The sequence below is a fragment of the Amblyomma maculatum genome, chromosome 10 (assembly GCF_055883805.1).
Source record: "Amblyomma maculatum isolate TAMU_Amacu chromosome 10, ASM5588380v1, whole genome shotgun sequence".
Lineage (NCBI taxonomy): Eukaryota > Metazoa > Arthropoda > Arachnida > Ixodida > Ixodidae > Amblyomma > Amblyomma maculatum.
In genome coordinates this window covers 44,607,606-44,620,736 of record NC_139353.1, presented here as the reverse complement: position 1 = coordinate 44,620,736, position 13,131 = coordinate 44,607,606, and the positions used below count along the sequence as shown (strand labels likewise).

The 13,131-nt window shown below is 46.3% G+C and overlaps 2 protein-coding genes across 7 annotated transcripts in view; both read left to right on the top strand.

Moving 5' to 3' along the window:
- Positions 1-8,124, top strand: part of GCS2alpha (glucosidase 2 subunit alpha) — a 35,677-nt gene extending 27,553 nt beyond the window's left edge. For all 6 annotated transcript variants that reach the window (XM_084582638.1, XM_084582634.1, XM_084582637.1 and 3 more), the window contains 8 exons: positions 135-295; positions 2,323-2,572; positions 3,438-3,514; positions 4,181-4,255; positions 4,668-4,781; positions 5,184-5,296; positions 5,879-5,979; positions 7,461-8,124. In XM_084582638.1, the coding sequence (XP_084438764.1) occupies positions 135-295; positions 2,323-2,572; positions 3,438-3,514; positions 4,181-4,255; positions 4,668-4,781; positions 5,184-5,296; positions 5,879-5,979; positions 7,461-7,573 (1,004 nt within the window). In that variant the 3' untranslated portion in view covers positions 7,574-8,124. The remainder of the gene's footprint in view (positions 1-134; positions 296-2,322; positions 2,573-3,437; positions 3,515-4,180; positions 4,256-4,667; positions 4,782-5,183; positions 5,297-5,878; positions 5,980-7,460) is intronic.
- Positions 8,125-9,439: 1,315 nt separating this feature from the next.
- The window catches only part of LOC146176305 (calpain-B-like), a 97,215-nt gene continuing 93,523 nt past the window's right edge, over positions 9,440-13,131 (top strand). The window contains exon 1 of the mRNA XM_084582644.1: positions 9,440-9,620. Within this exon, the coding sequence (XP_084438770.1) occupies positions 9,594-9,620 (27 nt within the window). The 5' untranslated portion in view covers positions 9,440-9,593. The remainder of the gene's footprint in view (positions 9,621-13,131) is intronic.

The window sequence follows — 13,131 nt, the reverse complement described above, 5'->3', positions numbered from 1 at the left end:
AACGTTCCGACAGGGGAGCTTGTCTTTGTCCGTGTGGCGCAATCGTCACTGGTCATCATCCTTGATTATCGTCATCATCAAAGTCGCCACTATCTAGCAGGCGGAAAACCTGAGGTGGTGCCCCTGTTGTGCAGGTGCTGTTTGGACTGGTGACAATGATGCTGACTGGAAGCACCTACGCATCACCGTGCCCATGCTGCTCTCCCTCAGCGTGGCCGGAATCTCGTTTTGTGGTGCAGATGTTGGCGGCTTCTTCAGGAACCCTGACAGCGAGCTCTCTGTTCGCTGGTATCAGGTGGGCTGCCCCCTGGTGGTTTGTCACAACCTTAGGACGTTGTTACACGATCCTTTGTTGGTTCTACCCAATCACTGTGTGCCACAAATTCCAGTGTCAGTGGCTTTGCTTGAACTAATGCTGAAGGTAAACATTTGATCACTGTGGCACCCGCATTGGGGCAATGCGTGAGTATTCTTTGTGGAAGAAAGAGGAGACATGGAAGAAGAGTTCCAGTTTGTGGTGTCAAACTATGACGTAACACCCCATGGAACTTGGGTACCACGTGACTCCCCTTGGCTATTTTGATATGTGATTGACTTAATTGGCTCTAATTAACTAATTACTCCGCATGCACCAAATTTTTTCCCCAGCAAGATTTTTTCATCCTCTACCTAGAGCAGTCATTCGTATCACTCTAATGTAATCCTGCCGACAAAAGTTTTCGTGACATAACCTTGAAAACATACCTACTTAATGCTTGTGCATAAAGAAAAAAATGTTTATTGGGATGTGAATCAGAATTTTTAGAACACGCAGTTGTTACTGGGACCTGAAACAGAGTATAAATGCAGCTTGTGCTTTGCCTTCAGCCGTTATATTTATTATTATTATTATTATTATTATTATTATTATTATTATTATTATTATTATTATTATTATTATTATTATTATTGTTTTTTTTTTTTTTTTTTTGCCAGCTGATAAAGCATTTATGCAGTTATTATTTATGGTTCCGTATTTTTTTTCGCAGTTCAAAAGGTGCTTATCTACTTCCAGCTGGAAGGTCGAGCTGTTTTCTAGAGCGCAGCTCTTCGGCGTCCGTTCCTGGGTTTCGCGTCGGCGTCGGCCTCGTAACCAGCTCCGCCCCCCTTTCATCCCCCCAGCGCTAGCAGCGACCGACTGATACCGCTGGATGCCGCTGACGCCGCTAGAGAGTCAAGATAACGTGACTGCATAGAACACCGTCGCCGCCATGCAGAAAGAAGAGGGGAGGGTCCCCCCCTCCCCCCCTGTTCCTGTGTGGCGGATAGGGTGCTCTTCAGTTGCCGACGCGCCGGTTATTTCACGTAGGCCCCGGCACGTCGACGAATACGTGACCACCTTCCCACGGCTAGACCTGGTTCTTGGCGCTGCGGAAGCGAGGGTATCATATTGTTTGCGTCGGCATCGGCGGCGTTGTCCCTGAAACCAACTCCGCAGCTGGGGTTGACTCACTATCGGCGTCAGCAGCATCAGTCAGTCGCTGCTATCTCTTCCCTCCTCCCTTTATCGCGTTGTCCGCTTGCTGCGCGCGCTTCTGCCCCCATCGTTTGCCGCTGGGTGTACACGCCGCCCCCCTCTTCCTGCGAGTCTCCGGTTGTCAAAGCGCCGGCTCGAACTTCCAATTCCTTTCTTCGCGCTCTCTAAAAAATTCTGTGATAGCGCATACATGTGTTGCTCGATTTCTTTGCCTCAATCTATCGAAAAGGTGAAACAGCTTATTTGCTGCGCTCAAGTTTCGCATTAGGAAGTAACGTAATCGTCGGTAATTTTTTTCTTGCCATGCTTAATGGGGACTGCTTAAGGTTCCAACAGAACTTTGATGCTGCTTACAACAGGTTTTAGGCCTAAAAAGTTTCAAGCACTGTGACCTTGCACGGGAATTTAGAATGCCCAACGATTATATATGGGACATCACGTGTGACATGAAAGTGGTTGAAACACGACATGTCACGTGGATCAAGTGTTTTAACTTTATTAATTTAAGTAATTGATTGCACTTACAGAAAAATACTAGGGTTTTTGTAGGATTTGAACCCACGTCCCATGTTTGTGAGCGAGACACGCTACAGACTGACTGCGCCAGGCACACTTATATGGCTTGGAGGCAAGCAAGAGGGTTGTTTTTTGTATGTCACGGAGGTCTCGGTGTTTAACAACTGTACAAGGATGAGCGTGCGTGTAATTGGAGAGGACCATAGGCCGCTATCTCGTCATACCAGTAATGTGAAGCTTTAGATTACACATTACACGTGTAATGTGTTTTCGACCGCTTTGGTTTCCAGGCCGGTGCCTACCAGCCATTCTTCCGCGCACACTCACACATCCACACCAAGCGGCGGGAACCCTGGAGTTTTGGTCCGGACACCCTGGAGCTGGTGCGGGGCGCCCTCAAGCAGCGCTACACCCTGCTCCCGCTCTGGTACACTCTGTTCTTTGAGAACGAGCGCACGGGCGTGCCTCCCATGCGGCCCCTATGGATGGAGTTCCCTCAGGACAAAGGGGGCTTCACGATCGACGATGAACACCTCGTTGGTGCGTGCCACTCGACACTCTAACCTCTGTGCACGCAACAGATGCTAATGCCGCTCTCTGTTGGCTGCATCCTGGTGGCTCTTCTCAAGTTTGATTAGTCGTCGCTAAGCAGTAGAACTACTGCTGCTGCATTGAAACCAAGCACATGAGATCTAAAGCTCTACCAGACATAGTGAAATTGACCTTTTTCTTGATTGAATTTGAGTCATTGTTTCTATTTTGTTGTGAAAGCAACACTACGACAGCCAAAGTGAGACCTCGGGTGGCGACCTTTGGGTAGTGTCACATGCATGAAAAAGTGGAGGTTGGCTATGAGCGTTGAAAGAAGGCAATGCGGCCTATTTAACGAAGGAAGGCAGTTGAGGTGAATTTAGTGAGGAAAGAGGAGAGTGGGGGGCCGGGCACAGGGCTAGACAGCACTAAATACAAAGTTGTAATAACAGCTGCTGCTTTTTGGAATCGCAATAACGCCTCAGAGCCATTGCTGTACTTGAAGGTGTGGCACACAATTCGACACTGTCACCTCTCAAATAATGTGATGTACCCATTGCATTCGCAAGTTTGTTTGCGTGCCATCTCTTTTTCTTTTCTTTTTTTTTTTATCATGCCTTTGTCTATGGTTACTGTGATCGTGACCTAATCATAATAATGTTTGTGTGTGTTGTTTTTCATCATAAGCTCTCAAGTTCCTTTTCGTATTTCTGGTCACATTATTATAAGGGAATGTAGTATGTAGCCTATATGTGGCAGTCGAGAAGCTCTACAGTGATGCCTTGACGTTTTAAACCAAATTCTGATTCTTGGGTTGTACAAAGGAGAGTGGTAACTATTTTACAACTTTGTGCGTTTTCTAATATGCTTCCAGGAAATTCCTTGCTGGTTCACCCTGTCGTTGAAGCCGGAGCATCGAAAGTCAGCGTCTACTTTCCTGGTGACAATGAGGCAAGCCTTCTGCTGTCTGTTCTGAAAGCAAAAAATGTGCCTTGGAAATTTTATAGTTTCACACCATTCACTTTCTGCCATATCGTAAATCCAGTTTGTTCATGTACAGCAGATTACCGGCATTGTTCAGAAGCTGTAGCGTTGACTTTTATGTGACTGACCCAATGGTTACCACTGAAATGGATTAAGAATCATCCTTACACTGCCCGACTGACCCATTAAATTTCTACTGCGTTCTTTTTTTTTCTGTAGGACAGTGGCTGTGAGTGCAATGATGCCAAGAAGTGCTGTGCAAAAGCATGACATACTTAGACAGTCAGTTACAGCACCTTTGATTCCTTTTGATATTTATAACAGTTCATTTATATCGTACACCAAAAACTAATTCTATTCCAGTTGAATTGGCGATTACATAACTTTTTTTTTTTTTTTCATGTTTTGTGATAGCTGCATAGCTCTGTCTTATTAGCAAGTCTTACTTATCTGGAGCGCATTGCTTTTATTAGTGTGAAGCTTGTTTTGCTTTCCAAGCTGGAAAGTGGGCAAGAATTGATCAGCTTAAAGTACTGTGTAAGCATTCTCCCTGTGCGGACACTGCTGTGGAATGTCAGCTGTTTTCTTTGTTGCTGCTTTATTCACTGCGGTTCCCTCGCTTCTCTCACTCAGATCTGGTATGACGTCGAAACCTGGGAAAAATTTGAAGGCCTGAGCACCGTGTCGGTCCCTGTCACACTGAGCAAGGTTTGTTACTGCACCAGATTCCTTGCGCTTGACGTTGGCGACCAAGTTTAGCTTGCCGTATTTGTCAAGAATGCAGTACTAGAAGACTAGCTAGTGCAGTCTAAACTTGTTAACACAAGTACTGCATGTTTACCCATGCTATCTTTTATTTTTTTTATTCTCTCGGTCTCACTGCATATTCTTTTTTAATGTTGAATTAGAATTAGTTCTTTGTCCAGGCAGCTTAAGAAGCAGCCTCTGTCTTGTAGTGTTAGTGTTAACACTTGTAATTGTCCTAGGGTGCAACCCGTTGGACCAGTAAAAATAAGGGATACATTTCATAAGAACGGTGGAAGTACCTCCTTTGAGAGTGTGCAGGATAATTGCAGTCATTCATGTTCCCTCTCTCTCTCTCTCTCCCACACCATGTCAGATCCCGGTGTACCAGAGGGGAGGCACGATTATCCCAAAGAAGGAGCGCATTCGTCGGTGTTCTGCCCTGACGAAAGACGACCCGTACACTTTGCAGGTGGCGCTCTCGAAAGACGTAAGTTCCGTTGCTCCGCCCATTTACCTAAGCAGTAACGTACTAGTGATCACCGGTTGAAGTGTCAAGCCTTGCAAAATAGTGAAAAATGTGGCCTTCATATATGCAGCTGGTACAAGGGATAGCTGGTGTGCTTTTTAACCTGCCGAGCAGGGGCAAGAAGTGGAGTGCTTTTGATTGGAAAGAAGAAACATTGAAATAGGCAGTGGAGGATTACTAGCTCCATACTATGGCGAACGCTGACACTTTCTTTGGCTTTGAAGGCGCTGTTTGCCAGTTTGACCTGTAGTCATGCTTTAGTGTTCATTCAGAGAGTGAGATAATTACATTCACTGTCCATTCCATATTAGAATGGCATACTTTCTGCTTGCTTGTCTTAACCATTATCATTTTTGTGCGTAGGGGAAACCAGCAGAGGGAACATTGTACATTGACGACGGTTCCAGCTTCGACTACAAGAAGGGAGACCTACTATACCTAAAGTTCCGGTTTGCAGACAACACGTTAACATCTGAGTGAGCATTATGTTTTTGTTTTGTTTTCAAATGCACCTTTTTTCGTTATTTGCATCATCTTGCTTATGCCTCTCCCTCCCGGGTGGATTCTGGTCTGTTTTCGGCTTTTTGAACATGCTCAGCAGTGTAGCAAAATATTGTTGCTTTTACATTGCATCCAGTGCAAAAGATGCTGTTGTCTTGTGTGATGTCAGTGCACATTAAAAAAAGTCCAGCTTATCGAAAATTTGATCTGGAGCACTTCACTATTGCACCTCTTTTTGTCTTCGCTCTTTCACTCCCTCCTTCATACCTTCCCTTCATGGTGCTGTTTCATGTTTCCTTGTACAAATGAAGAGACTATCTCCTCATACTCTGCAAAACAGAAAGTACATGCTAGCTTTTGCATTTCTGAAGATTGTGCTAACTTATTTCTGAAGATCGGGTATGAATGCATGAATGATTGAGTTAGCAAGTGAATTATGGCCAGGTATTCACAACAAGCAAGCAGCAGCTTTGTATAAGAGAGCTTCAGGGATCTCCTGATCTTGGCAGTGTATGAGTTGAAGTGGTAGGCTCATTTGCTGGGCACGTTTTTTGCAGGATACTGGAAGGTCCAGGGCATTTCAAGACAAGGGCATGGCTGGAGCGCGTGGTGATAGCTGGCTATCCCACGCGACCATCTGAAGTCCAGCTCATTACAAGTAAGGCCTGCTGTCAACTTTAGTGTTTTTTCATAAGCGTAAAGGGTAGGTGGACTGGAAATAGTGCTGGGTATGCAAGCACTGCCTTGCAACTGAAAGTTCAAAAGTACAGGATAAGTAAAGCAGCTATGATGACCAAGCAATCCGAGAGAACAAGCAAGGCCAGGATCGAACAGAACGTAGCACTTGTGAGCACATGTGGTTATAAGCAGCTGAGAAAGGCCAGCTCGTCGTCTTCTATATATTTTTTTTCTTCCTCAGGGCATTTGGTGCCTGATCCACTGCTCTTCCTGGACATTGTGCAGGTTTTGATAGTGACATGCAGCTTGGTGTTAGTTCAGTAAGGGTGGTTCCGTGACTACAGCTTCTGAAGATGAGTCGCCTTGGGAGTCCTCAACTTTTGGGGCTTTTGGGCGATTGGAGCCCCAGAGTACTTTTTTATCCACCTTGTATTCAAAGAAAACTGCGCAGTTTGGCAAGAGTTGGCACTTGTTTTGGGCACATGTACGGCCACCGGTGCCACTGCAGAAGGGAAGAAAGAAATTGTAGTGAGTGGTAATGCCTGGAATGCCAGGATGGTAATGCCAGGATGTCCCTTCAAAAAACTGCAAATATATACTCTATGGCTTAGGTTTCCCTTGCAAGATACTGTCATTGCAAAGGCATGAGTGGATTTTGCTGGCTTAGCCTAAGTTCATATATAATTAAATAATGGACTTCCAAGTGCCATGGATTTCTGACATTGCTGTAAGTCGAGTTTTTCCTTTATTTAAATACACTTAAATTTCGGAAGGAAAGCGTAGCAGGGGGCGGCAGAAAGTTAGGTGGGCGGATGAGATTAAGAAGTTCGCAGGGGTCAGGCGGATGCAGCTAGCACAGAACCGGGTTAAGTGGAGAAATATGGGAGAGGCCTTCGCCCTGCAGTGGGTATAATCAGGCTGATGATGATGATGATGATGAAATTTCAGGAGCTTACAGCTAAAAACTGGAAAAATCCTCGATTTTCCTTCACGTTTCATTACTTGCAGTTTCCGTGTGAATATATAAAAAGGTGATGCAGAAATTAAACCAAAGCAAGAAATGAAATAAATGTGGTTGAAACCCTTAACAAATGCTCAGAGTAAACCTCCTTACTTGCAGTTATAAAAATTGGAAGAAACATCTTTTGATTATGATAATGACGCAGCTTTGGCAGTGGGCTCTCACCCTCTCTGCCTCTAACGGCATTTCATTTTATTACGAAACTATTATTATTATTATTATTATTATGATTATTATTATTATTATTATTACGAAACCTTGGCGTGATTATCGACAGGATGCCTAGGAATGCAGCTTTGGTTGATGGATTGCCAGTGTAACGAATTGTTAGATGAACATGGAACTGTGGGGTAGGGAAACATTGTAATATTGAGGTTAGTTACAGCTAGATTTAACTGTATTTTTGCACAATGACTTCTTCCATAAATGCCTCTTCCCAGGCAAAGGAATGCAGAGTCTGGAGTTCACTTACGAAGAGAAGGAACAGCTCCTGAGGGTGCGCAAGCCTGGAGTCAACATTGCTGAGCAGTGGACGCTTAAGATCATCTCATAGCTGCCTCCGCAACCCCGTGTACGCGTGCAGTGGAAGTGATGTGTCCACTACCTAATCACGAAATGCCTCGTTCCTGGAATGGTCTATCCCTGTGTTTTCTGTTTTAACTTGTTTTTCTCGACATGCTTGCCCTCGTTTAGAGAACAACATCTCAATTTTTTATGCCACCATTTCTTTTCACGTGAATTTTATGGATGGAAGAAGAAGAAGAAAAAAAAGAATTAACCCCAAGAGCAGTCAAGGGGGATATACACTTTGCTTACACACACGCAGGTCCATATGTAAATAAACACCGCCGTGACATGAGGGTTTTAGTTGGCTGCAGATTTTTTTTTTTTTTTTTTTCTGCAATGAATCGAGTGTATGATGTATTAGTGTTGTGAATGGCTTTTACAGCGCAACGCTATGTATTCAGGCCAGAATGTGTTGGCTGTTTCGTTCCAAGTTTTTGTTCTAGGCCTTATTTTTTCTGGTTCTGCCCTTACGCTGTGCGTTATAGAACTTAGTTTTTAAAAGTTCAATAAAAGAAACACCGTGATTTTTGCAATTTCTTCGTGGTCTGTTACTAATGAAATGTAGCTTGCTTGATCAGCAATAACTTGTAGTTATTGCACCACGCCCCTGTATATTGGCTTGTGTTCAATGGTCTCCTCTAACAGAGTTGTCTAAACATATGTTGGCCACCTTATGTGAGCAGTTATCACTGCAATTGTCACTGTATTTAGGTGGCTGTAATGCAATAACTGGATTGTGCTGCATGATCTAATCTGGTACTTTGGCACATGATAATTTCAAAAAGAAGTCAATGTCAGGGATAAGGCATGAATGATTCGTGAATGCAATTTCAGAGTCATGTCTCCTTTTTTTTGGGGGGGGAGGGGTGAAAATGCCCTTATGTAAGATTGATGTAAGTTTTCGTAATGAATGCAATGGCTTTAAGCTTGTAAGAATGATGCTACATTGTGAGGTGAACTTGGCCTTGTTCTGCCATGTATTTACTGGCTGCAAAGGTAATTTGGACATCGTAAAAGTGGCTTTAAAGTTTCATTGAAGGAACTAATTAACACCTCAGGCGGAAAACATGTAAGCCACTCATGGCCAGGTGCACGTTAGCATGCCCCAACTGCTGTGCTGACCTAAGTAGTGATGTTAGGTTTGAAGAAAAAAAAAGCTTCAGCTCCTGTGTTGTAAACTTCTGCTAGACGTGCTTTTGTCTGTATATGGGTTCACATAGTGTGTACTGGGGTGGGATGCTAGCAATGCTCGTGCTGCTTTTTGCAGTGGGCAAAAGATGCATGACAGTTTCTACTTGTCCATTGTATAAGTTTTGTTGCGTCAAAAGCTGCATCTAAAATTTTTCTTTGAATTACTGCTCTTACCATCACTGCAAATGAGACTGCTGATAAAAATGTGTAGTGCTGCGGAAGAATAAGATTGGATGCTTATTGGAGGCAGTGTCGCAGAATGAAGATCTTAAACTTTAGGTGAATTTAAATTTGATGTGAAGCAAGAAATGAACACAGTCTCCTTTATTTCTTTTCGTGCTCACTTCCGATTTGGCATGCAGTTATTTCGGCACTTCACTACGACCATTCCAGTGCCATACACCGAATAGCTTGGCACGGAAGCAGTTCTGTCGTTTCATTATCGTACCGCGTCACACGGGCACTGGATCGTTGTTTACGACGTCTTTGTGCTGCGGTCCCTTCGATTGTGTTTCGTGCGGCGGGCCGCTCGTGGTTTATTTACTGCGCCGCCATCTGTCAACCTTGGGAGGACAACAGCTGCCGTGAGCAAAGCAAAGTCGCATGCTGCGAGCCCCGTACCTCGCACGCGTGGTCACCGTCTGCGGGCAACTTCTCCAAGCAACGCATCGCTGACTCCGCGCGGCACACGATTCAACCGAGCATGTTGTTTTGTCTCGTCGTATGCGCGCGCACAACGCCGGGAATACCGGCGCCGGGCCTGCTACACTGCGCGGCGGTCGACGCTGACTTCGACTTTGGCGCTCTTCGAGAAGATGCCCGAGGTGCCCAAGTGCTTGCGGGTGAGTGCTGCTGCGTTGTCATCGTTGTGTGCCTGCAGCTTCAGCGCGCGTGCGAGTGGTAGGATGTTGACATAACTATAATCAAGGAGTCGCGGCACGCTACTGGTGCTGCTTGTTGTATGTACAGCTTCGTCCACTTCTAGCTATAACACGGCCATTGCTTTCAAAGCGGCATTGCGTCCTACTCGACCGCGCAGTGAAGCCAAGTGACAGGTCATGCGAAGCACCACTCCGGGCCCCTCTGTACTTGTATCGCTCTGCTTCAATATGCATCTGCGCCGAACACAATGTTGCTTTGAAAGCAGTGGCCGTGTTATAGCTAGAAGTGGACGACCCTGTACGTACTTACATTGATCGCGGGAATCACGGTGGTGCTTGTTGTATGCACTTCCATTGATCGCGGGAATCACGCATGCACACAGTTAAAATATGTTGAGTAAACGATGAAAAAAAAAAGTGCTTTTGCGTTCTAAACGAGGTGAACGCCTCTTGCGTTGATAGCTTCGGGCACGCCGCGCGAAGATTAAGTTCAGCTGACGCACACATTTCATGCACTGCATCTTATGCGTATACCGTATTTTCGCGTATCTTACCCTCCCCCGTTCTCGCAAAAATGCTTTGAAGAAAAATAGTTTGCTTGCAATCTAACCATCTTGGCTAAAGTTAGCTATCCTGGCCGAAAGTGACCCCAATAACTTGACCAGCCTAATTGTCACGTGGGCCAGGTATCTGCGCCGTTTGGCAGCATATATCGCGGGTAATATTCTGGCGCGCTCGTTGCTTGGTTTGGTGTCAGTTAACTGAGAGCCGTTACGGAATAAGCCGGAACGAGTAGCGACGACTGCCGACAGGTGGAAGTTTAAGCGAACTGGGATCGCTTTTTCCGCAATTGTCAACTTTGCTTGCCAAATAAATTGCTAAATTATTTCTTGCGCCCGTCTCGTCGCGATAAAGCCACGAAAAGAAGGGGGCGGTATGGGGAGAGGCCTCAGTTAAGGTTTTTTTTTTTTTTTTTTTTTTTTTTTTTTACCACACTCACTTATCGCGATCGTAAAAAAAAAAAAAAGCGGTGAGGGGGGTGCTTAGAATCGAATTAATACGGTCTGTTTTCTCTGCTCTTTTATATGGTTCATGGAATCCGGTCAATTATTTTCGTACGGACGGATCGAGACTTGTGCGTTGTTCCGCGTCGAGTTTGCATGTTGATGAATTATCAATTTCGACAGACATATGTGAGAAACCTTCACGCTTGGCGCCATATATCACACGCCTTGCTACAAATAAATCTCAATCGCTACTGATTGATTGATTTATAGGAAGGGAAAGGCGCGGTAACTGTCACTTGTTTTCTGTGGACACCTCAACCCCGCCGTAAGGGAAGGGAGGAAGGTGGGAGTGAAAGTGGAAAGAGAAAGAGGAGCCGTAGTGGAGGGCTTCGGAGTAATTTCGACCACCTGGGGATCTTTAACGTGCGCTGACATCGCAGAGCACACGGACGCCCCTTCGTTTCGCCTCCATCGAAACGCAGCCGCCGAGGTCGGGTTCGAACCCGGGTACTCCGGCACAGTGGTCGGACATCTTACCACTGCACCACCCCGGCGGGGCTGAATCAATAAGAGCACCGCCGCGGTGATTAAATGGTTAGGGCGCTTGATTGCTCTGTCCATGGATGTGGGATCGAATATCGGCCGCGGCGGCCGCTTTTCGATGGAGGCGAAAAGCAAGGTGCCCGACCGTGTGCTGTGCGACGTCGTGCAGTTCACTTTAAAGAACGCCAGTAATAATAAGTGGTTTATAGGAAAAGAAAGGCGCAGTATCGGTCAGGTTTCTGTGGACACTGAACCGCGCCGTAAGGGAAAGGGGAGTGAAAGTGGTGCCGTAGTGGAGGGCTTCGCAGCACTTTCGATCACCTGGGGGTCTTTAACGTGCACTGATATCGCACAGTACACGGACGGACACGGTGGTGAGGTGGTGAAGGTTGGCTGTTCCTGGCCCTACGGGGCTGGGAAAGTAGGTCGACGCCGCTTGCGGCGCGGGCTAGCCAGGCTGTCATTGCACTCGCCACCGCTTAGGTGGTGGACGACGGCTGTTGCGGCGCGCGTCTTCCTCATCTTTTTCTTCTCTTTCTCTCTCCTGTCCGCACGAGGCAGCGGAGGACGCCTCTTCGTTTCGATGGAGGCGAAACGAAGAGGCGTCCGTGTGCTGTGCGATGTCAGCGTACGTTAAAGATCCCCAGGTGGTCGAAATTACTCCGCAGCCCTCCACTACGGCTCCTCTTTCTCTCTTTCCATTTTTACTCCCACCTTCCCCTACGGCGCGGTTCAGGTGTCCACAGATAACAAGTGAGACAGTTACCGCGCCTTTTCCCTTCGTATAAATCAATCAGTGGCACAGCTACAGAGCCAGTAGGCAGGCCCGTGCATTTTCTTTTCCTTCTTCCTACAGCCACAACAACAGTACACGGATATATACCTCTCCGTTTCGCTTCCATTGAGACGCAGCCGCCGGCGGTCGGGTTTGAATCTGGGTACTCCGCCACAGTAGTCGGGCATCTTAACCACTGCGCCACCGCGGCGGGGCTTTAGAACCACAGGTTATAGTGCCTAGAATATACTGCTACGTCTCGTTGCCTGAGTCGCTTTGGGACGTTAAACCACATAACTCAAACCACTACCAAAAGGCCCATGGCCCAACTTTCAATACTCCTGCGTAAAACGCTGTTCATGTCCTACCAGCTAGTCTACGACATAAAGTGTTAGCGCTTGTGTAAGAGAAGGAAAAAAAGGAAAGAGCGGGCTCTCGGAGGCAACCGTGAAGAGGAATTCAGATGGTGCTTGTTTTCGAACCGGAAAAAGGCAGAAATTACCAGAAATAATTTGAGCTGATTGAATTGTGCGCCTCAGGTTGCGAAAGTCAACTTCCTAACTTCGTCATTTGTACTGAATTAGAAACTAAAGTGTCCCAATAAGGAGAGTATAACTTCGATTTGTGTGAATTTGGTGAGAACCCATGCGAAGAAGAGGGAGTTTGTCAGGATGGCGAGACTACTACTTGGGAATGGAACATTTCGGCAGAGATCTACCTGCTCGGGAGGAAAACTAGAGAAGAATGCTACACCCAGACCTGTGTCTCATTAGGCTCTGGCCGGAATATATAGTTCTGGTGTGTTAAGAACGCTGTCGGAGTGTCGTAACCCAATTAAAAAACGACCTTGACCATGTTGGTCCAACTTCGACAGACACCCTGGCCGACCTTGGTTCACCAGGCCAAAAGGTCAGGATTGGCTATTGGCCTTACACCGGCTGACTTTCGCCTGCCGGCATAAGGCCAAGGCCGGAGGCCAGCCTTGCAGACGCTGTCCACCTAAGGAGAGCAGAACGTTTGAATAGTCGGCAGCCAAATGTGGGGTTGTGTAAGGCCAATAACCAACCTCGGCCCAGCCTTGTTGACCTAGCTTGGGCCAAGATCGGCCAGGGGATGTGGCCTCATCACCACTATAAAGCTGAGGGCG